Source organism: Podarcis erhardii, assembly GCF_964252035.2.
Source record: "Podarcis erhardii genome assembly, chromosome: 13".
Lineage (NCBI taxonomy): Eukaryota > Metazoa > Chordata > Lepidosauria > Squamata > Lacertidae > Podarcis > Podarcis erhardii.
The window spans coordinates 31,533,668-31,558,562 of NC_138502.1; the positions used below are offsets into that span (position 1 = coordinate 31,533,668).

The 24,895-nt window shown below is 45.1% G+C and overlaps 1 protein-coding gene across 5 annotated transcripts; it reads right to left on the reverse strand.

Annotated features, from left to right (window-relative positions):
• Positions 1-235: 235 nt before the first annotated feature.
• On the reverse strand, positions 236-23,367 carry SCRN2 (secernin 2). Of its 5 annotated transcripts, none has more exons than XM_081838019.1 (8): positions 23,322-23,367; positions 9,207-9,385; positions 7,704-7,885; positions 5,975-6,174; positions 4,916-5,131; positions 2,763-2,928; positions 1,444-1,624; positions 236-506 (listed from the first exon to the last, which is right to left on the reverse strand). In XM_081838019.1, exons 1-8 carry the CDS (start codon positions 23,350-23,352, stop codon positions 345-347), a joined length of 1,317 nt encoding a protein of 438 aa, XP_081694145.1. In that variant the 5' UTR covers positions 23,353-23,367; the 3' UTR covers positions 236-344. The 5 variants fall into 5 exon arrangements, with proteins under 5 accessions (XP_081694145.1, XP_081694144.1, XP_081694146.1 ...); XM_081838018.1 differs by lacking the exon at positions 23,322-23,367 and adding an exon at positions 10,523-10,674 and having other exon boundaries at positions 9,207-9,381; XM_081838020.1 differs by lacking the exon at positions 23,322-23,367 and adding an exon at positions 10,523-10,658.
• Positions 23,368-24,895: the final 1,528 nt, after the last annotated feature.

Below are 24,895 nucleotides of genomic sequence, written 5' to 3' on the forward strand. Positions count from 1 at the left end.
TCATTGCTTCTGACAGTAGCCAGTTGGAGGTTCCAGAAGTGCACTAAAGTGCTACCCACTTCCCTTGTTTGTCTGTAGCCCTTAAGACGCAGAGGCTGCTCCACATTTCAGAACCACCAGCCTTCACGAACTTTTCAAAGCCACAACCATGCCCGTGGTCTTCACTCTTGCAGCAACAATGAATTCTGAAGGCTGCCTATGCCAACTCCACAATTTTAAGGTTTTGTTTTTTAAAAAAGGTGCAGCATTATCATATCATATAATCCAAGTAGGGTTTTGTTTCACACATGGAACTCTCCGTGGTCTCGGGAACGAACCTCAATCTCTCTGCCCTGATAGGGATCTTACTGTTTATATAACTTGATTTCTGTGACCACACAGTCATAGAAGAGGTCAGCCAGCTCCTGGGGTTTCAGAGTGAAGGAGCCCGCCAGCAGGTTCTTCATGGCCTCCAGGGCTTGTCGCTGAAATTTCCGCATAATCTCTTGGAGTCTCTGGCGCTCATGCTGGGGGGGGGAGAGAAAGAACGGGGCATTAATTATGGGGACCTTAGGGTGTTGCCATAACTCATTTGTCATGTATCCCTGGCATGGCGGATGCCGCCCCTCAATACCCATGGTTGATGTCATCTGGGGGGTGGAAAGGCGGACTTGGAAGCTAATTCGCTCACCCGCAAGGTTTCATGAAAAGCTGGGGCAATGCATTGGAGCTACAACTGGGTGGGACCACATCCCGAGTCAGGGCTGTTCAAACCCTGGCTGGGTGGTAAAGAGAAGGGAAGACAAAGAGCAACAAGAAATGGAGAATAGCAGGTGGAAAGTGATTAGAGGTGTTCTGTAGAAAGGACTTTATGATCTGAAAGCAGAGATGATGTACAGTCGTACCTCAGAAGTCGAACGGAATCCGTTCCGGAAGTCCATTCAACTTCCAAAGGGTTCAGAATCCAAAGCGTGGCTTCCGATTGGCCTGCAGGAAGCTCCTGCAGCCAATCGGAAGCCAGAGAAGCACAATCAGACATTCAGGTTCCAAAGAACGTTCACAAACTGGAGCAGTCACTTCCGGGTTTGTGGTGTTCAGGAGCCAAAACGTCCGAGTACCAAGGCATTCGGGATCCAAGGTACGACTGTTATGTACTTTTGTAACCCAAAAATCTTTAATAAAAACAATGAGAAAGGAAGTGATTGGAGACAGAAAGGAGGACGGAAAGAGAGAGCTAGAAATAAGGCAGCCAACGAGCAGAGTTCAGAGAACATGGAAAGTGGAACCAAGTCAGTTTGGGAAATATCAGGTGACAAGGAGCTGGGCTAGAGGAAAGAGTTCAGAATGAGAACATGGGGGAAAGGGCCAGAGATTAGTGGAGTTGTAGTCCGACAATATCTGGAGGTGGTATAAGTCCCCCAGCCCCAATCTACAGTAACTGCAAATGGTTCTTCAGGGCTTCACCTCATTGCGGTCCATGGTGTCCAGGACTAACTGGTGTTCCCTGTAGAGATTGTGCCGTCGGTCCACCCGTCTCTGAAATCTGGGCGTCTCCCTGACGGGGTCTTTGTCACCAAAGGTCGGCGATTGCACTTGGTGAAAGAAAGTGACGTTGGGAACAAAGATGAAGGGTTTGAAGATCGACCTGCCGAGCAGGAGAGAGGAGAGGATTTGGACAATGTACCTGACACTCTTAATCAAACGGTTCCCCTAAAACACAGAGGGATAATATGAACATGACAACATGATTTATATATTAAAAAAACTAAAAACAATTAAAACAAAAATGCAATGTGCTGCTTTTCTGATGCTCAAAGCGGTGACCACCAACTTGGACAAATTTTAAAATACAGTGAGACAATGTCATGCAGGTTTAGGCTGCCAGTGGCTACTAGTCAGGATGGCTGCATGCAAACCTCCAAGTTTTAGAGGCAACATGGTTGCTGATTCACAGTTGCTGGGGAGCACCTGATGGAGAGGGTTATCGCACTCATGTCCTGAGAACAGTCCGCACTGATTTACTGCCATTTTACTTAATTTGAGATGTAAAGATTTTTGAATACAGTCGTACCTCGGAAGTCGAACAGAATCCGTTCCCAAAGTCCGTTCGACTTCCGAAAAGTTCGGCTTCCAAAGCACAGCTTCTGAATGGCTGCAGGAAGCTCCTGCAGCCAATCAGAAGCCCCATTGGATGTTCAGCTTCCGAAAGAATGTTCGAAAACTGGAAAACACTTCCAGTTTTCGATCGTTTGGGAGCCGGAATGTTCAACTCCCAAGGCGTTTGGAAGCCAAAGGAGTACAACTGTACTCCTTTTATTCATTGTTTAATTTCAGCATCACCTGTCCTATACCTTTGTTAGGGGGCAAAAAAAAACAGCTTTCTGGAAAAAAGCATATTTCGGAAAGTCCTGCAGAAAAGGGAACTTATTAAATGAAGCATAAAATACTGACAGGATGAACTTTCACACAACCATATCATTATAAGTATCTCAAGGCTGGTGGGAGAAAACAATGTTTTACAAGAATGATAATTTCAGATTATGTCATGCTTATCCCGTTCAATAGATTATGTATTGTTTGGAGACTGGTCTTCAGTAACTGTAAAAGGCGCATTTATTTTGTTCACATAAAACTCTTTTCTGTTCCAATAAATTATTGGGGAATAAGGAACTCACCTGAAATAGCAAATGCACTTCCAATAGCTATTCTGGTTGGCCAGCAGGGCTCCTCTAACTTAGCAGGTGCACTCACCAATTTTAACAAAGCAGGAGCTTTCGGCTTACCTGGAAGGGTCTGGCGTGGCCGTGAAGAAGTGGATGCAAGGCAGGTGAGGATCCTGCGGCAGGACGGACACCATGCTTCCCGTGGTGCAGAAACCTTCCGAATCGACGCAGATCCCGCTGGCCTTGTCACTCAAGATGGTCATAATGGTCTCTGCGGTGATCTGCCCTACACATCAGTAAAGAGGAAGATGGGAAACTGTACGGATACCAGAAGAAGAGGGTGTCAGAATTCACAAATACCTGATGGAGGCTTGCTCTACTATGGAGCCAAGGCAAGGGAACAGACTTGGGGAACCGTCAAGCATGGCGAAGTGGGAGGCAGGCGGACCAACTGGGCACAATCCACTGGGAAAGTTTCCCGCATGAGCCCTGTTGGAAAATGGTCACCCATTTGGACTTTCTGAATCGGGGGCCAAAATGTCCTGGGCTGGGCCTTATTACTTGTGTAAGCGTCACTTCCTCTTGACTAATTTCTGCCCCACCCAAACCGACATGCAGAAGGACTAGGTGAGGTTCCTGAGTGTTAAGGGCAAAGGGAGGCATTCTCCATGTCCTCATAAGCACTCTCTCTGCATCAGATGATAGGTGGGTTCCCCTATGCCCAAATGCAACGCCTAACCACAGCACCAAACAGAATGGGCAGAAACGTGAGAGCCAGGAGTCTCAAGGCAAACTCGCAATCTCGCAATCTGATGCCAGCATTAAAGAGAGATCTATCCATTAAAGCGGTTGCAGACAGGATCTGTTCCGGAGGTCTGGTCAGATCCCGAGGTTTCCACAACCCGAGGACCTCTTCTGCACATGCGCAGACTGCTTTTGCATATGCACGCATGGCAAAACCCGGTAAAATACTTCTGGGTTTGCCGCGCACTCATCCCGAAGTTTATGTAACCAGAGGTTTACGTAAACGAAGGTACGACTGTACTACCACATAGATCTTCTGGCCTACATCTAAAACCAGAACTTTAAATAGATCTGTTACATTACAATATGGGACTGCAAACCAAATGCTAAGTTCTCTGAGTCTTCCTTGAGTGATGCTTGCTAGGCAACCAGGAGGATGTTGGCATTTCCAGCTGCCACCCCAGTGGGGTCACATGACCAGCTGGGCTGTGCTTCTGACTATCTGAACCAACATTAAGCGGCTCTATGGGACACGCTTCCCTCCACAAACAAAGCCAATAATAATAATAATAATAATAATAATAATAATAATAATAATAGCAGCTTTCTGGGAGATAAGAAATAATGAAATGAAAAAAAAATGCTTAAAATAACCTTTGTTAAGAAACCAGAAGCTTTTGTATTAGGAATTACAGGTACCGATATACCAAAGGAGCAGAGAAGACTCTTCATGTATGGAATAACAACCGCTCAGATGTTATTGGCCCAGAGTTGAAAAGAAGACAAAGTCCCTACCAGAGAGGAGTGGCAAACCAAGTTGATGGACTATGCCAAGATGGCAAAACTGACTGGAAAACCCAGAAACCAAGAGGACAAAAACTTTATAAAAGAACGGGGAAAAACTAAGTTATTTAGGAGACCACTGTAAGCAGATGGAAACATTAGCAGGATTTCTATTTCACTTGTAGCGTAACAATTACCATGGATTGATATAAAACAGGCACCCCAACCTTTGGCCCTCCAGATGTTTTGGACTACAATTCCCATCATCCCTGACCACTGGTCCTGTTAGCTAGGGATCATGGGAGTTGTAGGCCAAAAACATCTGGAGGGCTGCATGTTGAAGAATATGTAGTATTAAATGTTTAAAATGGGACCCCATGGAGGGGATGGGAGTTCCAAGATTCAGAGGAAACTCTGTATATGGATATATACTGTGGTTCCTCGGGTTAAGAACTTAATTCCTTCTGGAGGTCCATTCTTAACCTGAGGTATCACTTTAGCTAATGGAGCCTCCCGTTGCCATGCGATTTCTGTTCTCATCCTGAAGCAAAGTTCTTAAGCTGAGGTACTATCACTGGGTTAATGGAGTCTGTAACCTGAAGGGTCTGTAACCCGAGGTACCACTGTATTTGGATTCTTTTATAAAACTTTGCATTTGTAAAATCAAATAAAAATCATTTCAAAACAAAACAAAACAAAAAACAAGCTTCCAAAACCCTACAGCTCTACGTATTTTGGATACACACCTGAATGTTGGTGCAGCAGCTGCTGGCCAGCACAATAGCGAGCTTTGGCCGCCTCCATGCGCACAGGCTGGTGGGTGAGAGAGAACACCTCCAGGAAGCTGAACGCCCCTTGGCCACTCCACCATCCCTGCTCCCGGGCATGTTGCCTGAGGCCTGCATGCTCAGAGGTAATGTCGGTACCAATGCTCAGCTGGTTGGAAATGTTACGGGCACCTTCTGCAGGGTGAGAGGAGAGACAAGGAGATCCTGCTCAACCAGCGGGAAGTTTGAAAAGGCTTAGCTGATCTGGAATACAATTCTATAATACATCTCAGCTGCCCGAGGTTTTATTTATTTATTACATTTATATACTTCCTTTTTCCTTGAAGGAGATCCGAGGTCCTTGTCTGTCTGTCTGTCTGTCTGTCTGTCTGACTGACTGACTGACTGACTGAGACTGACTGACTGACTGAGACTGACTGACTGACTGAGAGACTGACTGACTGACTGACTGACTGACTGACTGACTGACTGACTGACTAACTAACTAACTAACTAACTAACTAACTAACTAAATAAATAAATAAATAAATAAATAAATATTATTTATACTCCGCCCATCTGGCTGGGTGGCTCCCAACAGAATATTAAAAACACAATAAAACATCAAACATTAAAAACTTCCCTGAACAGGACTGCCTTCAGATGTCTTCTAAAAGTCAGATAGTTGTTTATTTCCTTGACATTGGATGGAAGGACGTTCCACAGAGCAGGTGCCACTACCAAGAAGGCCCTCTGCCTGGTTCCCTGTAACTTCACTTTTCTCACAGTGAGGGAACCGCCAGAAGGCCCTCAGAGCTGGACCTCCTTGTCTGGGCTGAACGATGGGGGTGGAGACGCCCTTTCTAACCACATACAGGGTTCTGAACTGAACTTTTCTCAGAGCAGAATCTGAACCAGGAATCTCGGCAAAGTAAGCAAACAAAAGCCCAGACCGTTCGCAAAAGAGCAACGCCAGATAGTTCTGTGTATCTGTTAAGATCTAAGGTGTCCTGTCATCTCTTTCTGCAATGCACTCACCTCGAATCCTTTGAGCCGCCCAAAACCGCCCGGCTGTTTCTACAACCCAGGCTTCAGTGCGATCCGCAAGGAGGAAGGTGTTGTGGTAAATGAAGGGGGTTGGCTCCTCCTTGCAACTGCCTCCTTGGCCGTAATGTTCCAGGAGGGTTGTTATAACCTGGACTGCTTCCTGGGCACTGCTGCTCCGCTCCAAACCGAGCCTGGAATACATTATTTAGCCATTACTGCCTCTGCAAACCTGGCTGTGAACCAATTTACTCAGGGATGGATGACCAGTGGCTCTCTAGTCTTTGCTGACTCCACTTCCCATGAGCCCCAGCCAACATAGTGACTGGTCAGGGATGATGGGAGCTGTAGTCCAGCAACAGCTCAAAGCCCTCAGATTAACCACCTCTGCCCTAACTGATGCACCGAACTTATTACAGTATTCTTTAAAAAGCAATATATTTTCTCAATGTAGATTTTTTTAAAAAAGAGGCTTTTAGGCGAACCAGGGATTTTTAAGTAAGATCATTTGCAAACCGTGACTGATCGCTATTAAAAAATCAGACAGTGTTTGACGCTCTTTCATTCATCCAGTCAAGAATTTTGCAGTAACTGAACAGGATTAAAAGGTTTCAGAAATAAACAAGTTTCCAATAACCGCCAATACTGTGGGAGACCCAGGTTTAAAGGACACCAATTACAACCGTTTGCTATTGCGATTCTTATTTAGTCTGGGGGGAAAGATTAAAGAGGGGGACACACACATGATAGCCACCTTCAAATATTTGATGGGCTGTCATATAGATGATGAAGCAATTTGTTTTCTGCAGTTCAACAAGGAAGACCCTAAACCAATGGATTAAATTACAAGAAAAAGCTTTATTATTAAATATTAGGGAGAACTTCCCGATGATTCCAGCTGTTTAATCGTGTAACAGACTGCCTTGGAATGTGAACTCTCCTTCGCTGGAGGTGTTCAAACCTACCAGGGATGATCTTTTCCTATTATGAACAACTATAGTGCTGTAAAAACGGACGCGGGTGGCACTGTGGGTTAAACCACAGAGCCCAGGACTTGCCGATCAGAAGGTTGGCAGTTCAAATCCCCGTGACTGGGTGAGCTCCCATTGCTCGGTCCCTGCTCCTGCCAACCTAGCAGTTCAAAAGCACGTCAAAGGGCAAGTAGATAAATAGGTACCGCTCCGGTGGGAAGGTAAATGGCGTTTCCGTGCGCTGCTCTGGTTCACCAGAAGCGGCTTAGTCATGCTGGCCACATGACCCAGAAGCTGAACGCCGGCTCCCTCAGCCAATAAAGCGAGATGAGCACCGCAACCCGAGTCGGTCACAACTGGACCTAATAGTGCTGTAACTCTTTACCTATAGTGCTGTAACTCTTCTTAGCTCACCAATTCTCAGAACAATTATTGAGAGGGTGTTCACTGTCATTCCCATTATACAGATGCAAGAACTGAGGCCAGACCATCTTTGTCCAGGTGCAATGACAGTATCTCAGCCTCCATGTGGGCCAGCAGCATGGGCGCAGCCAGGGGGGGTAGGGGGCAGCTGCACCCCCTAAGTGAATAAAAATCAATACAAATCTGAAATTCTGACCTCCTAATGAAAGCTTGCCCCCTAACAAAAATCTTGGCTATGCCCATGGCCAGCCATGCGATTACAGAGGAGCAGAGAATACAGCTTGAGTACAAGTTGATGATTCACAGCCACCCAACATGTCGCCTCTTACCTGACCAGATCCATGCCCAGCAAGGCTTCCTCCTCTGCCACAGGCTCCTTGGTCCACACCCCTTCATTGCCGATGCAGACCCCGTGCTCGTTGGCCCCCATCTCAGCTCCCCAGAGCCAGGCTGGTCGGCTGAGAATGACCGCATGGGTCTTCTCAACCTGGTCCACTTCAATATATGTGCACTGGGAAGAAAAGCAGCCTTTGAAACGAAAGTCCACGCTGGCACTTTCATTATTTTTGTTGTTTTGCTCACAAACAGAGTGATACGCTTCCCTGTTCAATGTGTTGTTTCTCAAGCCATTCCTAACGCATCTTTGCATAGGGTAAAGATATCCCTTCTCCATCAGCACCCTACTGAAATGAATCTGACACTAATGAAGCTGTGCTGATGTGAACAGCTATGGGGAAAAGAGCTTTTCAATGGGGGGGGGGGGACAGGGACGGACACACACAACTTCGCTGTGCTCCAAGGTGCTAACCTGAACATAACTTGCCATCCTCTATACATACTCTAATTTCCTGACGTCTTTCTTAAAACGTTAGTATCCAGAATCGTACACAGGACTCCGGAACGGCAGGTCTGGCAGTGCATTAAGGACAGATTCTGCCACCTCTTTTCTGAGAGTGGCTCAATTCACACATAATGCCGAGTGTGCAGGCTACTCAAGGGAAGATCACAGCTGCTTTGCTCCTTCTCTGGTCCTGCTGTTTTGCAGGGAGCTAATCCATGGTTTGGCTTAGCACACTGCCCAAACCTGAGCTTATGGTTTGTCTCCTGCACAGACCATGGGATGCAAACAAGAACAAGCCTTGGCTGCAGTTCATGGTTGGCTGGAGCAAGAGAAACCATGAGCCCAGGTTCAGACGGCATGTTAGGCCAAACCATAGGCTAGCGCACAGCAAAGCAGTAGAAGCAAATTCACTATGGACTTCATATGTTCATGCTAAACCGGCAGTTCTCAACAAGTATGGCAAGCCACACTGATGTGCCAGAAGATAACAACAAATGTGGTAGGAAGATTTAAGGACAATCAAGCATTTAAACATTTCAGTGTAGTATAAAGCAATTGTTTTTATTTGCAGAATATGGATAGATATAATTTCAAAATGAGAACAAAAAGCATCAGGTCACACTGATGACAATCCTAGTTGTGATCTTTTTGTTTTCCAATTATCAACGAAATTTTGGTGTGGCAGGAGCAAAATGTTTATTGTGTAAGTGTGGCCCAGAAAAAAATGTTTGAGGACCAGTGTGCTAAACCAGAGTTTGATAAAGCATAGTTTGGCTTAGCACTACCTGCAAACCTGATCACTGTTTGGAAAGTGTTTTGTTCATGGAGAATGTATATGCCAGTAATTGGGGATGGTTTGTGTGCCCTGATTTAGGATGGACCGCAGCAATGGATACGTTGGAGATGTGACTTCTCATTACTTTCTAGAACATAACCCTCTCCCACAAATGCAGCTCCATGCTCCTATACTGCATGCTGGATTTTAGCTCACCTGGACCTTTGCCCCCTTGGCATGGCTTCTGGCTGGGAAATAGACTACCTCTTGGACTTCATCCCTCGGCCGGTCAGAATTCTTGCCAAATATGACCTCTCTGGCCGCAGAGGCCGGGGGAAGAGAGACGAAGCAGTCGCAGGAGGAGGGTCCACAGGGACAAGGGTCAGCCATTCTATCTACAGGCAAGACCACAAGACAACAGCTGGAGATTGTAGCTTCCACTCCTAAGTGTTGTATGAGATTCTCTCTGCTTTCTGACCTGGCGGGAAAGTCTCTCCCACTTTATTTGAAGCTAGTGTGCAATGCAGTGCTAAGCATGCCTACTCAAAACGAAGCCCTGTTGAATTCGGTGTGACCTACTCACTAACAAGCCCGGTTAGGATGGTAGCTTTATCAGCTCAAGGTATACAAAGATAGCAGTCACAAACAGGGACAGCAAGCTCCTTTAAATGCTTATATGCCACTCCTACAAACACCTGTATGAAGAGGTGCTGGAACTCACCACAAATGCCTCTCTTGTTCTCTTATAATGGCAAGGCACCCACCTGAAATGCACTGGAACTCAGTTCCAGCGAGTTCGGGCTGAAAAAAGCCCTGGCCGCCCCTGCTTCCTAATGTTCTACCTCCCCCAACCCCTTTGCAGGGCCCAAACTTTTCACAAGCCTTTTTTTGGCAACATTTAAAGCCCAGCTCCCTCTCCAGTGCCTGCTATGCATGGCAGAGAACCTTGCACCCTGTAACTTTTTCATGGCATGCACAATAAGAGGGCATGTGCCACGGTGCAGTTTTTAATGTTTGATGTTTTATTATGCTTCTATGTATGTTAGAAGCCTCCCAGAGTGGCTGGGGCAACCCAGCCAGATGGGTGGGGTGCAAATAATAAAATTATTATTATTATAATATTATTATTATGCACTCACCGACTCACCCACGTCTATCCTAGCAGGTTTTGCGGGGTGGGGTCCCTGCTCAAGGATACTTTACAAAGATCGCCCTACCTCCCCCAACCCCTGTAGCAGCCAGGGCTTAGAGGTGACTATTGCAGTTTTTCCTAACTCTCGCAGGCCCTTCGCAATATATCCCTTTTTGAAACGGCTCGCTCGCTCGCTCGCTCCTCCTCTTCCTTCTGCTACAATCGAGCCGATTCACCATGATGGTCAGTTTACTATTTGCTATAACGCTTGCAGCTGTTCCCCCTTCTGCTTTGCCCAGGGCCTGCAGAGTTAAATTCTATATAATGATCTCCCTTGATAAAATACTTTCCTCGCGCTTGCACTCCCTCCCACCAGCCCCCAATCCCCCAGGGCTCTTACAGGCTTCCGATGCAGGAGGCAGGAGCCGCGACTAGCCTTTCCCCACCGCGTCTTCCGGATCTGTCGCGCTCAGGGAGGAGACGAGTCCGCCGTCTGCAGCGAACCGGGGTCAAACTTTGCAAGGCTGAAGACGGCATCGGAGAACCGGCGGCGCTAGGGCCGGCTTATGCGTGGATGATTTATTAAGAAAACGTGTGCGGGGCTTGGGGGGTGTGTGTTTGTGTGTGTGTGTGTGTGATGCTGTCGTTGCCCCAGAGGGACACTAGAGGACGCCCTTCGATCACGTACCGAGCCCAGGACGTGAAACGCAGGTTTCTCTTAAGAGTGGACAAAGCGAAGTACAGTACTGCAGTAAAAAAAAAAAAAAAGTTACTCAAGTGTCTGCAAACGCAAACCTGGCCTAACTTAAGGTGTTTGGGGGCCCCGAGGTGGAAAGTCCAAATAGTTCGTTTGGAAAATCCAAATACAGGAAGTCGGCCTTACTATCATTTTTATTTTATTTAAACATCCCCCCCCCAATTCTTCGCTGGCAGAGATAAATAAAAACAACACAATCTTTTCCCTCAGGCTTACAGTCTAGAAGGTTAGGGCACAAAAGAAAAAAGGCTTTCTCACGAGGCAGGAAATTCTCCCAATGAACCCCCATTGTTGTTGTTTTGTTAAATGTGTCTACTACTCTTCATCGGAAGAGCCCAGGGTGGTTCGCAACAGGAAAACACAAAATGAGAATGCAAAATACATTAAAAAAAACCAAAAACAAAAAACCCAAAAGCACACACCCCCTCCCACAAACACAGCTTGATTGTAATTTCATTTCAAGATCAAATCCATATTATTTTGGTTTGATCCATTGTCACAGAGACCCTAAAAGGCTAGTGCCTATTCTGCCTATGTATTAAGTAATCCGGTGCTGAACCCATTGTGGTCTTGCACACCAAAGACGCCCAGCTTCAAGAAGGATAAGGCTCCTGGGCCTTTAATCGTTGTGTACAAGAGGGAGTTTCAGCAGGTGTAGCTTGCCATCCCTGGAGCCAGGCCAGGAAGGCATCTGACAGCTGCTCATGCAAGCTACATCTGCTGAAATTCCCCTGCTGGGAGGCCCTCTTTTCCACAACTACTAAATATACAGGAGGCCGGCCTTACTATCATTTTTATTTTATTTAAATATCCCCCCCCAAAAAAAAAAACTATTCGCTCACAGAGATAAATAAAAACACCACCATCTCTTCCTTCAGGCTTACAGTCCAGAAGGTCAGGGCACAAAAGAAAAAAGGGATGGGAAGGGTAGAGGAAAAGAAGCAAACAGAAACCACATCCTTTACATTACAAGGTACATAATATGAGCAACTTGGATGAAAACAGGCTGCTCACAGTTGAGAAACAGGCCTTGGTGAGCCCCTGAGAAATTGCCTGGCAATCCAGCTTTCATAGCTCTGACTATAATGCAGCCAGAAGTTGTTGACCTTGGAGGTCGGGGGCCTCACCCTTCTGGAAACTGGAGTCTGCCAGCTTCAGATACCATCAAGCCCACATACGATGGTCTTTGGTGGCTCTTCATCTCCAGGCTGTTGGTTCTAAATTCACTGGCAGACTTTGGTCTTTCAGATTGGTGCCTTGGGGAAGCTGCATCTGCCGAATGTCTGTTTTAGTAGGGAGAAGGGACCTAATCCAGCTGGTCAAGTGTTCAGAGTTCCTTCTTGTCTACTACTGCTTTCCTGTCTTTAGCCTCTGTCCGCCCTCTTGTGCCTTCCCATTCATTTTGATGGGGCAGAATTTCCCAGCGGATTGTGCTCCATGTCCGGCAAGCCCACACACTTCATTGAGGGTTGGCACTACCATTAGGCAGAGGGAGGTGGCTGCCTCAGCCAGCAGAGGATAGAGTACAGTGGCATGAGTTTTTGTGTTTGCCACATGGCTTGTCTGCTGTCGTGAAGTGTGCCAGCCCGTCGCCAGTGTTGGAGTTTGGTCAACTTCCAGAATGGAAGGGGGATGCCATCTTGAGATAAACAACTACCTGACATTCAGAAGGCATCTGAAGGCAGCCCTGTTCAGGGAAGTTTTTAATGTGTGACATCTTAGTGTATTTTTTGTTTTTGTGGAAGCCGCCCAGAGTGGCTGGGGAAACCCAGCCAGATGGGCGGGCTACAAATAATAACTTATTATTGTTGTTGTTATGTGCATCAGACAGGAAAATATCTCGGCCCAAGCTCTGCCTCAGGCCCCTTCCAGTTTCTTGCTGTTTTTGGGTGGGATTCAATCACATACCAACAAATTTGGACCGCAGAACTAAAGTTGCTGGCTTTTTGTGATAAGAAGAGTGATGAACTGGAAAGTGTGTGGGATCACAATTGCTTGACACCATGTCGTATACACAACACAAGCAAATAAGACTGGACACTCAGTTAATAGTCAGCACCATCTAAGCTCCCCACAAACTTTGTGCAAAAAATCAGGATGAGTGCTGAATAAACAGGTCATTTTAGTTCATGACATGCTTCTCTAAACTCTTGAGGCTTGCTTCTCCTTTCTAATCTGTCCTTGACCCTCCCAAATCTCCGCTGTTCCATCCCTAGGCCTCTTCAACAGGGCAGCAACAAGACCTTTTGATGCTCTAGGTGCAAAATCCAAGGGTGCCTGTTTATTCCATGTTTATCCTGATTTGCTTGCACAGAGCTTATGCAGTGGTTAGACTAGGTCCAGTCCTTATTCAGCATTTGTTCTGGTTTGTTTACAGGGCAGTTCTACAACAAAGTGCATTCATCCTGATTTGCCTGTGTGGTATTTATGCACTTTCCCATTCATTTTTAATTCATCCCAAAATATTCAGTGGATTTCCTTGTGACTTTTCTAACCCGCCCCCTCCCCCAAGTCTGTGGCTGTTATTTAATGTTTTGTTATGTTTTTTCAAAGCATTACAAAGAACAACAACAGAAATATGCCATCAGTAACAGCAACTCACAGATAGAGCAATTTTATCAAGCAGTCTTACCAGCTTTCATACAAATGGGGATTACTGAGTAATTCTCAAATTAATACTACCATTAAAATCATTTTATAAAAGTCACACTAAAAGACTAAAAAAGTCAGTGACATTCTGCAATTACTTTTTAAAAAGCAGAATGTTGGGGTGGGGTTATTTGAAAAATGGAGGTGTTTGGAAAGACTGGATATGTAGCATTTTAAAATCAATTAAAAAATTTGCATGAAGCACTTTTTCATTTAAGTACTACTGCATAAATATTTTATTTTTCTTTAAAAAAATAGGCAAATGGGGCAATTAAAAGACAGATTTTTAAAATGTTATTGTCAAGAAAGGCAGTAGTGAGGTTGTGCCAAACTGTACATGCGTGGCAATAGGCCAACTGACCCAAAACATCTTTGCACACCTGAAAACTATGCCTTTTTTAAAAAAGATGGAAGAGAAGCGCTACGGCAATCTACAATTGGGGAGACTGAACTACTGTTCTATTCTTTAAAAAGAATATGGATTTACTGTAGCCTTAAAGAAAAAAGTTGCAAGAAGCCCAGGTAAAACCCAGGAAGAAGATGATTTGACAGATGTCTTGTAAAAACCATTAAGAGTGCAAGTACGGTACTCAGGGATGATAACCAGGCCTTTGGTTCCAAGGCCTGCCTTGCTGCTGGGCATCTTAAGTCCCATGTTTACGCTCCACACACTCTCTGAGCACTGCAAGTGATTCTCTCTTTTCGGGTGCACACCCATTTCCCAATTGGCCTGTGACTGTGACACCCTCTTTAAGATCCGGCTCCAATTTTTGCACCCACTTCAATCAAGCCTGAGCAAGTTCTTTGGAGTAAGCGAAAGTGTCCACTTGATTTAAAAACAAACAATCAACAACAACAACAAAAAAGAGGACAAGGGTGGAGAAAGTAAGATACAGATAACAAGACACGCTCCCTTACAGAGTTGGAGTTGCTGGTCCGGTGGCCTCCTCCGATTTGTACCCCAGGCATTATTTATATGGATGTTACACCCTGTTGCGTCACCCATAGGTTTTCCTCCTCTGCAACCGGTTGGTTCAGGCTGGATCTCAATCCAGTCTGAGCTTTCTGAGCTATGCCCCAGAGACTCCACCTTCAGGAGTTGGAACCTCACCCTTCAAGAAAGTTCTGCCCTTCATGTTGAATTCCAAAGTGATGTGTGATACTTTGGAAAGGCCTTTTTACATACCCACCAACATTTCTCTGGTACAAATAGGGACGTCCTATTTCATAATGATCATTTGCTATTTATACCCTACACATCTGACTGAGTTTCCCCAATTACTCTGGGCATCTTCCAACGTAGATAAAAACACAATAAAACATTAAACTCCCCCCCTTTTTTTAAAAAACCAATCACTTCCCTACACAGGATTGCCTTCAGACAGCTCGGCGGGGGGAGATAACTCCATACCCTCCAACATTTCTCCAATGAAAATAGGGACACACTAAGGAAAAGTGGGACATTCTGGGATCAAATCAGAAACCATGACGGGTTCTCTAAATCAGGGATGTCCCTGGAAAATAGGGACACATGGAGGGTCTGCTTTTATCTCTCTATCCAGATCTTGTATTAAGATTAAGAGGGGTTTTCCTGGGAAAAGCGGTGGGACAAACAATAAACACCTCTTGGACACATGACCGTGGGAGCTGTAGTTCGTTAAATGGTACTGAGAGTTGTTAGGAGACTCCTATTTCTCCCACCCACCCCAGCCACAGAGTTATAATTTTCAGAGTTGCATAGGAAGAGGGATTGACTGCAAACAGGTGTAGATGAGCCTTCATTTGGCATCATTTAGCTAAAATTTGTGGGGAATCGAGCTTGTAGATTTTATTAAGGTCCACTCTACCTTTCACTCCATAATTTAAGCACTGTGTGGATCAATTATTTTATTTTTTAAAGCGCACATTTTTAATGCAGTCAAGCTTTACACGCATTAAAGTTTGCAAAGTTTGCATCGTTTATTCTGGAGGAGAACGGTTTGATTTGGGAGTGGGTGTTTCAAAGAATTTTGGGTGGGGATGGGAGATCCTTTTCATTTCAATTTTAGAGACTTTTTTTTTTAAAACACTCTCTCTCTCTCCCCCGCCCTGCACCCCCTTTCCCACCACGGAGGTGACAGAAAACCTGAGATGAAAAATGAAGGCCGACCGTAGGTTCTGGATTGGTCGGAAGTGCTTTGGTCTTGTCCGACCGGCTGTTCAAGGGAGTAACTCCCATCCCTCCCCGCTTATGTTTTGAAATAATAAGCTGAGGTGAGGTGGGGGGGAGGGAGGGAGGGAGGGAGAAGAGAATATCTTCCACAAATATATTGGGTAATGGAGATTCTATCTCCAGGTGCTCTTCAAACAGTGTGTGTGACACATTGCTCGGAAAGGGACTGGGAGTGGATAATTCCCAAGGGAGGTTAGCAACAAGTCTCCCCATGTGGTAATGTTATGCCTGAAATGTGTTACAAAGCGGCTTTTAATGGGCAGATCCACACTAGACATTTAAAGGATATTCAGCACACATTTAAAGCCCATGACTTCCCCCAAAGGATCCTGGGGCCTTAACAGAGCACCCCCCCCCCAAGTGCCGCTATTTTCCAAAGACAGTCCCGGATTTACAGAAGCTGTCCGTCCCAGTTTCTGATTTGACCCCAGAATGTCCTGCTATTCTACCCAATGTTTATCCCATCCTTCTTCCAAGGAGTTCAGGTCAGGCTTAGCTACCTCTTGCTTAATCCTCACCACAGCACTGAGAAGCACATTAGACAATGGCCTGAGATCACCCAGTAAAATGAGTGGGGATGTGAACTCAAAAGTCTCTCCAAAGCCTAATTCCACTACCAATTAACCCGTAAGAGGCTGCTGCCTGACAAATAACCAGTTCAAAATATCATGGGGGGGGGGGGAGAACTAGAAGTTGAAACAGCATGGACCAAATCACACTGTTTTCAAATTTAGGGTTGTATTCAACTAAGTAGGTAAAAAGGTAAGGGACTCCAGGATGGTTAAGTCCAGCCAAAGGCGACTATGGGGTTGCGGCGCTCATCTCACTTTCAGGCTGAGGGAGCCGGCATTTGTCCACAGACAGCATTCCGGGTCATGTGGCCAGCAGAACTAAATGGCTTCTGGTACAACGGGACACCGTGATGGAAACCAGAGCGCAAAGAAATGCCGTTTATCTTCCTGCCACAGCAGTACCTATTTATCTACAGTGGTACCTCAGGTTACATACTTTTCAGGTTACAGACTCCACTAACCCAGAAATAGTGCTTCAGGTTATGAACTTTGCTTCAGGATGAGAACAGAAATTGTGCTCCGGCGGTGTGGCGGCAGCAGGAGGCCCCATTAGCTAACGTGGTGCTTCAGGTTAAGAACAGTTTCAGGTTAAGAACGGATCTCTGGAACGAATTAAGTATTTAACCTGAGGTACCACTGTACTTGCACTGGCGTGCTTTCGAACTGTTAGGTTGGCAGGAGCTGGGACAGAGCAATGGGAGCTCACCCCGTCACAGGGATCCGAACCGCCGGCCTTCTCATTGGCAAGCCCAAGAGGCTTATAAGTAGACCCACTGAAATGAATGGAGCAAAGTTAGTCACATTCATTGACTTCAGTGGGTCTATTCTGAGCGGGACTGAACATCACCCTTAGTTTGGTCTTCAAGGCAGTCACTGGGGTCTGGGATCAGAACTAGGAGCATCATGGGCCGCAGGAGGGGAGAGGGCTGTTGAGGTTGAGGCCTGCTTGCGGGCTTCCCACAGAGGTCTGGCTGGCCCTTGTGAGAACAGGGTGCCAAACGAGACGATCCATCGCCCTGATCCACTACTGGTGAAGCCCAACAAGGCTGGCAGTTCTGAGCTATAGCCAAGAAGTCCTTGCAAGCGTGGTCAAGTTAATTTCTTTTGAGAAAATTGATTTTGGAAAACTGTTAAAATGATATACAATGAAATTCAACCAGGGGGATTTGAGGAAGTCACTTAACAATGATATTAAGATTGTTCGTCTTAAAAATTTTGTGGGAAATTAATAGAAAAAACTGAAAAAGAAAGAAAGAAAAGAAATCCTTGCAAGTGACAGCAATGTCATGCAGGGTTATCTTTCCATTTTTGTTCTTGTTTTTATTATGTATTTTGTGCTTTTATATTGTATTTTTATGCTGTGAACTGCCCTGGGATCTACAAATGAACAGTGGTATACGAAGAAGAAGAAGAAGAAGAAGAAGAAGAAGAAGAAGAAGAAGAAGAGGAAGAAATAGAAGAAGAAGAAGAAGAAGAAGAAGAAGAAGAAGAAGAAGAAGAAGAAATAGAAGAAGAAGAAGAAATAGAAGAAGAAGAAGAAGAAGAAGAAGAAATAGAAGAAGAAGAAGAAGAAGAAATAGAAGAAGAAGAAGAAGAAGAAGAAGAAGAAGAAGAAGAAGAAGAAATAGAAGAAGAAATAGAAGAAGAAGAAGAAGAATAGAAGAAGAAGAAGAAGAAGAAGAAGAAGAAGAAGAAATAGAAGAAGAAGAAGAAATAGAAGAAGAAGAAGAAATAGAAGAAGAAGAAGAAGAAGAAATAGAAGAAGAAGAAGAAGAAATAGAAGAAGAAGAAGAAGAAGAAGAAATAGAAGAAGAAGAAGAAATAGAAGAAGAAGAAGAAGAAGAAATAGAAGAAGAAGAAGAAGAAGAAGAAGAAGAAGAAGAAGAAGGAGAAGGAGAAATAGAAGAAGAAGAAGAAGAAGAAGAAGAAGAAGAAGAAGAAGAAGAAGAAATAGAAGAAGAAGAAGAAGAAGAAGAAGAAGAAGAAGAAGAATTTATAAGCACCCCCCCCCAAAAAAAAGACACCCGCACAAATATTTAAAAAAAAATCTGTGAAGGAAGCAGGATTCCTAGGGCCACCCCCCCCCCACCATTTCAAGATTAATAGAGGGTCAGGGTCAATCCCAGAACTTTTCTTGCTAGACCCCAAGCACCATCCACCATCAGTCTCCAGGGGCAGGGGGTGGGGGTCTGAGCTAGATTCAGTTTTCCCAGCACTGATTCTCCTTCCAGCTATGAAAGAGTTTTATTGTGTATCAATTAACTTTTTTTAAAAAAGTTTTTGATTCAGAGCATCCCATACATCAGAAGCTCTGCCTTGTCATGTGCTGCCACGGTGGTATGAAACCAGACCAGTTCCACATGGCTGAGCGATTCCCTCCCTCCCTCCTGTCAACATGGATGATAAATCACGTAAAAGGTGGCCACGGGAAAATGGCCGGGAGCTGTTCTGCCATGTCTGCTCTTGCAAAGGGATGCGAGGCAGCAGATCTTGGAGTGGCCCGTAGCTCCCGAGATCCTCAAAGCAATAAGAAGGCAGGCAAACAAGCAGCTTTTGAGGGAGGCAGCAGAGTGACGCAGAAACAACCCTTCTATTTCCCCACTGAATCCAGATGAGAACATTTTTCTCATGTGCAGAATGCTCTCTGTTTACCCCACCCCACCCACTGAATAACAGCTCTGCTGGATCTGTCCAAAGGCCCATCTAGTCCAGCATCCTCTGTCCAAAGGGTAGCTCAGTTGGTAGAGCATGAGACTCTTAATCTCAGGGTTGTGGGTTTGAGCCCCACGTTGGGCAAAATATTCCTGAATTGTAGGGGGTTAGACTAGATGACCCTCGTGGTCCCTTCCGACTCTACAATTCTATGATCCCCACAGTGGTCAACCAGATGGCCGTGGGAAGCCCACAATGACAGCAATAAATGACAGCCGCCATTGTCTCCTAGTAACTGATATTCCAATGCAAGGTGCCTCTAAAACCAGGAGATGGCTATAATATTCTCTATGACAGCCTTCCCTGGCCTGATGCCTTCCTGACTACAACTCCCATCATCCTTTGACCATTGGCCAGGATGGCTGGGGCTCATGGGAGTTGGAGTCAAAGAACATCTGGAAGGCACCAGGTTGGAGGAGGCTGCTATAAATTTGACCAAACCCCACTTTAAAGCCGTATAAGCTAGAGGCCGCTATCGCCATTTGTGGCAGCACTTCCATGAATTAGTTATGTACTATATTAGGAGTAAACTGGTACTGGTCACTAGACACCTGAGACTTAGTGTCATGGGACATGCGTTAGGGCCGAAGAATCTGTGGCCCTTCCAATGTGGTTGGACTCCAACTCCCAACAGCCCCAGCCAGCATGACAGATGATTGAGGGATGATGGGAATTGTCACCCAACAATATCTGGGCGACAATCAGTTCCTGGCATATGTCTTCTGCATCCTTATTAGGGATGGGCGAACCTGTTTCTCCGCCCCCCCCCCGCCCCAGTTTTTGATTTTTCCAATATTTTATTCACATCAATTTGCTTTTCTTTTTTATATACAGTGGTGCCTCAGGTTAAGAACTTAATTCGTTCTGGAGGTCCGCTCTTAACCTGAAACTGTTCTTTAGCTAATGGGGCCTCCCATTGCCCCCCCCCCCCCGCTCCCTAATCCTGGCTTCCCTTTTTAATTCACCAAGCACTGCTTCCCTTCTCTCAAGTGCCTAATACCTTGTGGGTTGCCTTTTAATGCAGCGTGTTGTAAAAGCACTGTATGTCTTCATTGTGGTTTCTTTAACAACGTTATTAGCAAATTAGGATAAAAATCAAGCAAGGTTTTGTAAGAACCAAAGTTTCCAAGCAGAGCTCCTTGCATGTACTCTACTCTTGTGCAAGTAAATTAACTTATGTTTGTTAATAATGTCAGCAAGCAGCAATGGTTTCAGCAGTTTACAACGCATGCACTGGGTTTCAAGGTTTCTACACCTTTTTGGTTTTATATGTTATATTTTAAAGGTAAAGGTAAAGGGACCCCCGACCATTAGGTCCAGTCATGACCGACTCTGGGGTTGCAGCGCTCATTTTGCTTTATTGGCCGAGGGAGCCAGCTTACAGCTTCCGGGTCATGAGGCCAGCATGACTAAGCCGCTTCTGGCAAATAAGAGCAGCGCACAGAAACGCCGTTTACCTTCCCGCCGGAGCGGTACCTATTTATCTACTTGAACTTTGATGTGCTTTTGAACTACTAGGATGGCAGGAGCCGGAACCGAGCAACGGGAGCTCACCCCATCGCGGGGATTCGAACCACTGACCTTCTGATCGGCAAGCCCTAGGCTCTGTGGTTTAACCCACAGCGCCACCTGTATCCCTATGTTATATTTTAGAGATATATTACTTTGGAGATGGTTTCAGGGTAGCAATAAGTGGTGATGGTTTTAAGTATCAAAGTTTTAGGGAGCTGTTATCCATCGTTGTTTGAGCCCTGTGATTTCCATCTAAAGGACTGATAAAAAGGCAGGTGTGTTAGGTACTCTTTTCCACAGAGTAACCCTAGACAGACCATTCACATTGGGTATTAGGAAAGTAACACTACCAATTCAGAGGGCGTGATATTGAGCTTAGCTTGCTTGCCTCCCAGTACCTCTTTTTAGGCATGAAACATTTGCCTTGGAAAAGGCTAAACTCACCGCTGCCTGTTCCCCCTTTGCCCACATACTCTCAGTTTGCTGCCCTTCTGCTGAAGCAGACAGACAGAAGCAGGGTAGAAAACACACTCTTTTATTAGGGTACAAAATGCAGAACCCCACAAGTCTTCACCCCAATTTACTTCACAGCTAGGCAAATCCTAGTGCATATCCCCCAATGTGTAAAAAACCGTACTGGAAGAGGAATGGAGGGAATGGGAGCGGGGTGAGGAGAAGAGAGGAATCAAACAGAGGGGCAGATCATGTGTTGCTTTTTGCCATTACCAGGAACAATAGTACACCTAGGTGAAAGTAAGCCAACATCTCACATCTTTCAACCCCAGCATCAGGCAACCATCGATACTGAAATTAGTCATTTTTCATTATTATTACTATTAAAGCTGCAGAACATTACTTTTGCTGTACCAGATAACAAACCAATGAACTCCATCAAGACAGAGAGGTCCTTGCTTCCTGTAGCTTTTTGGGGGTAATTCTTCCAAATAAATCCATCTCTGTATGTCACAGTATTCATAGCAAAACACACATGCACACACACAGTAAGGATATTGCGAGTCCAAAGTTTTAAAAATGGGGTATTTGAGTTTCAAGGCTGCAATTCTATGCACCTACCCAAAAAGAAGCCTCACTGAGCATAGTGGGACTTAGTGTGTGTGTGTGCGTGAGCACACGCACACACGTGCCTGCCAGGAATGCCTTTTCTGCTTTCAGCTTTCCAAAAGCAAGCACATTACCCCATTGCACACACAGCAAGTTAGCAAGCCCCCTTCTCTCTCTGGTTCCTAAATTTCTGATTTCTCCCCCAGTTAGCGGCATGCTTACCATGGTAAGTTACCTCTTGGGAAATTATCTGTATTTTCCAAGTGTCTAGTTGAAAGAGCCAATGCCCACTTTTTGGTGATTTGAACTTGTGGCCAAAACCTGAGAAAGATACGTTTTTTGAAACTCAGATATAACATTTGGTTTCCCAAATAGCAAAATATTATAAGAACAAGCTTTGCTAGTTTTCCCTTCATGGAAAATACAGATATGCTGATGATTGGGTGTGTGTGTGAGAGAGTGTGAGTGATTTGTTAAGCAACACTAGTAATGTATTCCATTATCTGCATAGGACGGGGCCAAAATGTCCATTCCAATGCTCAGATTTTGAACTTGCGGTATACAGAAACTTCCATCACCCAAACAGGAACCTGCATTTAGAAATATATGCAAAGTATTGAACTGGTGTGAAACTCCATTTAAATTCTACATGTATTTGCTACTGAGAGGAGGAAGATCAACTATCCCAAGTCATATTGGTGCCTGAGACAAAGCCACCACAATCCAGCATTCTGTACCCGTTAATGAATAGGAAGCACAATCTACCAGAAAGTTCTCCTGCAGAAACCTAATTGAAATGAATGAGATACGCTACCAAAGGTCAGTTCTGTCTGTATTTTCTCTCTGCTACCCTTAATGGCATCCAGAATCTACCAACTGTGCTAGCTTCATGACAGGAACACCTCTCACTCTGGTTTTCAGCTCCCTTGCTCTAAGATGCACAACTACAACACACTCCCACCCAGTCTGCAACAGAATATTTTTTTCCCCCCTGTTTAAATTAATACTCTATCAGCCTACATAATGTGAAAATAATTAAGGTTGTTAAGCTAAGGATGGATTAATGGAGGGGGGAGATGTCCCCTGCCCCCCTACTCTTCACCTGAGTTACAAGCTACAGAGATGTTTGGGAGGGACTAGGTGTCTAAAAAGGCCTTTAAAAGTATGGAATATTTCGTGGATGGTCTCCAGCACTCCAAACCTATTCCTAAAAAAACAATGTAATTCACTTCCAACTTTTCCTCTCGGTCTTTAAGCAGCACATCCCACCTCCCCTCCCCAGCTACGAACCCCTAAAAAGTAATAAGTCCCATTTTTTAAAGTACTCCCCATCATGAATTCCAAGTCCATTATTAAACTCACAGGAACCAGCTGAAAGGCTCCTGATTTACTGGGGATATCCCATTAACGAGAAAAGAAGCAGCTCTATGCAGTTCTAACACGCATCCACACACACATTTGCCAAGGAAGATTTATTAATATTACATTTTTCTGCTGCACTCCTCTTCCTGGTTCAGTCAAGTCAAGACATACAAGAGGACTGGGATGCCTGGGACAGGTGAGGGAGGATTTGGTGGTTGCTGTAGCAACCGTCCCAGAGCTGTACATCCTGAGATTTTACAGCTTTTGATATTTTTTTTTAAAGGCAATCACTAGCCCTCATTAAAAAGACATCCTCTAATTATGACTTAATGGCACAGCTTGATTACCTGATGTTACATACCTCTCTCTCTTCTGCCTCCCCACAAACACATGCCTTCTGCCTCCTGGCCAAGTCAAGAAAGAAACAAAAGCTGGGCTGGAACAGGTCAGGGAGGGGATCGTTGTTACCAAAGCAACGGCTGTAGTTTTCTGCTAACCCAGAGACTTTTAGGCCATGTACACACCATTTAGTTAAAGCACACAACTCTCCACCCCAAAGAATCCTGGGAACTGTAGCTTATCCCTCAAAAAGCTGCAATGCCCCCCCAGCACCCTTAACAAACTGCATTTCCCAATGTTCTTTGCGGGGTGAGACAGGGCGCAGTCATGCGTTTTCAATGTTCGGTGTGTGCCCAGCCTTTATTTTTCATTTGAAACAGCAACTAACCCTCAATAATATTTCCAGACGTAAAAACAGAATATTCTGATGCCATAGCTTTTTTCTGCATCCCTAGAACTGCTCTACTTTAGCACACTTGGGGATGAGGGGAAGAGAACGAGGTCCTACAAAACAGTTTGCTCCACTACTGATCCCATAATGTAGCAGGTCATATCGGGTGCTTCTAAGCTGCTCAGCTCTCTAGTAACTTGCCCACTCGACGCAGAGTGTGGCAAAAGGCATTAGATCAAATTTGGGGCATTCTTGTCTACCTAGGGCTCTCATCCAGACTTCCTTTTGTGTCTGTTTGTTTGTTTCTTGTCCCTGCGTTTTCCCCATTGATAAATAATTGCCACACACATCTCAAACCAATCAACTGTAATATGTACCGTACTTAGCCCCACATTAACAGTCTAGGTCATGGGTAGGCAAACTAAGGCCCGGGGGCCGGATCCGGCCCAATTGCCTTCTAAATCCGGCCCGCGGACGGTCCAGGAATTAGCATGTTTTTACATGAGTAGAATGTGCCCTTTTATTTAAAATGCATCTCCGGGTTATTTGTGGGGCCTGCCTGGTTTTTTTTTTACATGAGTAGAATGTGTGCTTTTATTTAAAATGCATCTCTGGGTGATTTGTGGGCCATAATAATTTGTTCATGTCCTCCCCCCCAAAAAATATAGTCTGGCCCCCCACAAGGTCTGAGGGACAGTGGACCAGCCCACTGCTGAAAAAGTTTGCTGACCCCTGGTCTAGGTGAAGGGAGATTTCAGGATTTTTCTAACAAAGCCATTCGTTCTCCTCAGTCAATAGAGGGGTTTTGAGATCTCCCCAGCAGCTTCCTTTTGCCCCTCAGCTACAATTTCTCACAGAGTCATGGTGGAAGGGGGAGATTGAAGGGTTCTGTGGCTACCTACAAAACTCAATACAAAAGTTACTCAATAGCCTTTGGAAATGAGCCATTCTATATGTTCCCTTCTGGGATCATAAGGATAAGAAGCCACCAAGGAGTCTCGAATTGTCATGTAAACTTCTAACTGATTTCAAAACAAAACAAATTCCTTCCAGTAGCACCTTAAAGACCAACTAAGTCAGTTCTTGGTATGAGCTTTCGTGTGCATGCACACTTCTTCAGATACACATGCACACGAAAGCTCATACCAAGAACTGACTTAGTTGGTCTTTAAGGTGCTACTGGAAGGAATTTGTTTTGTTTTGAC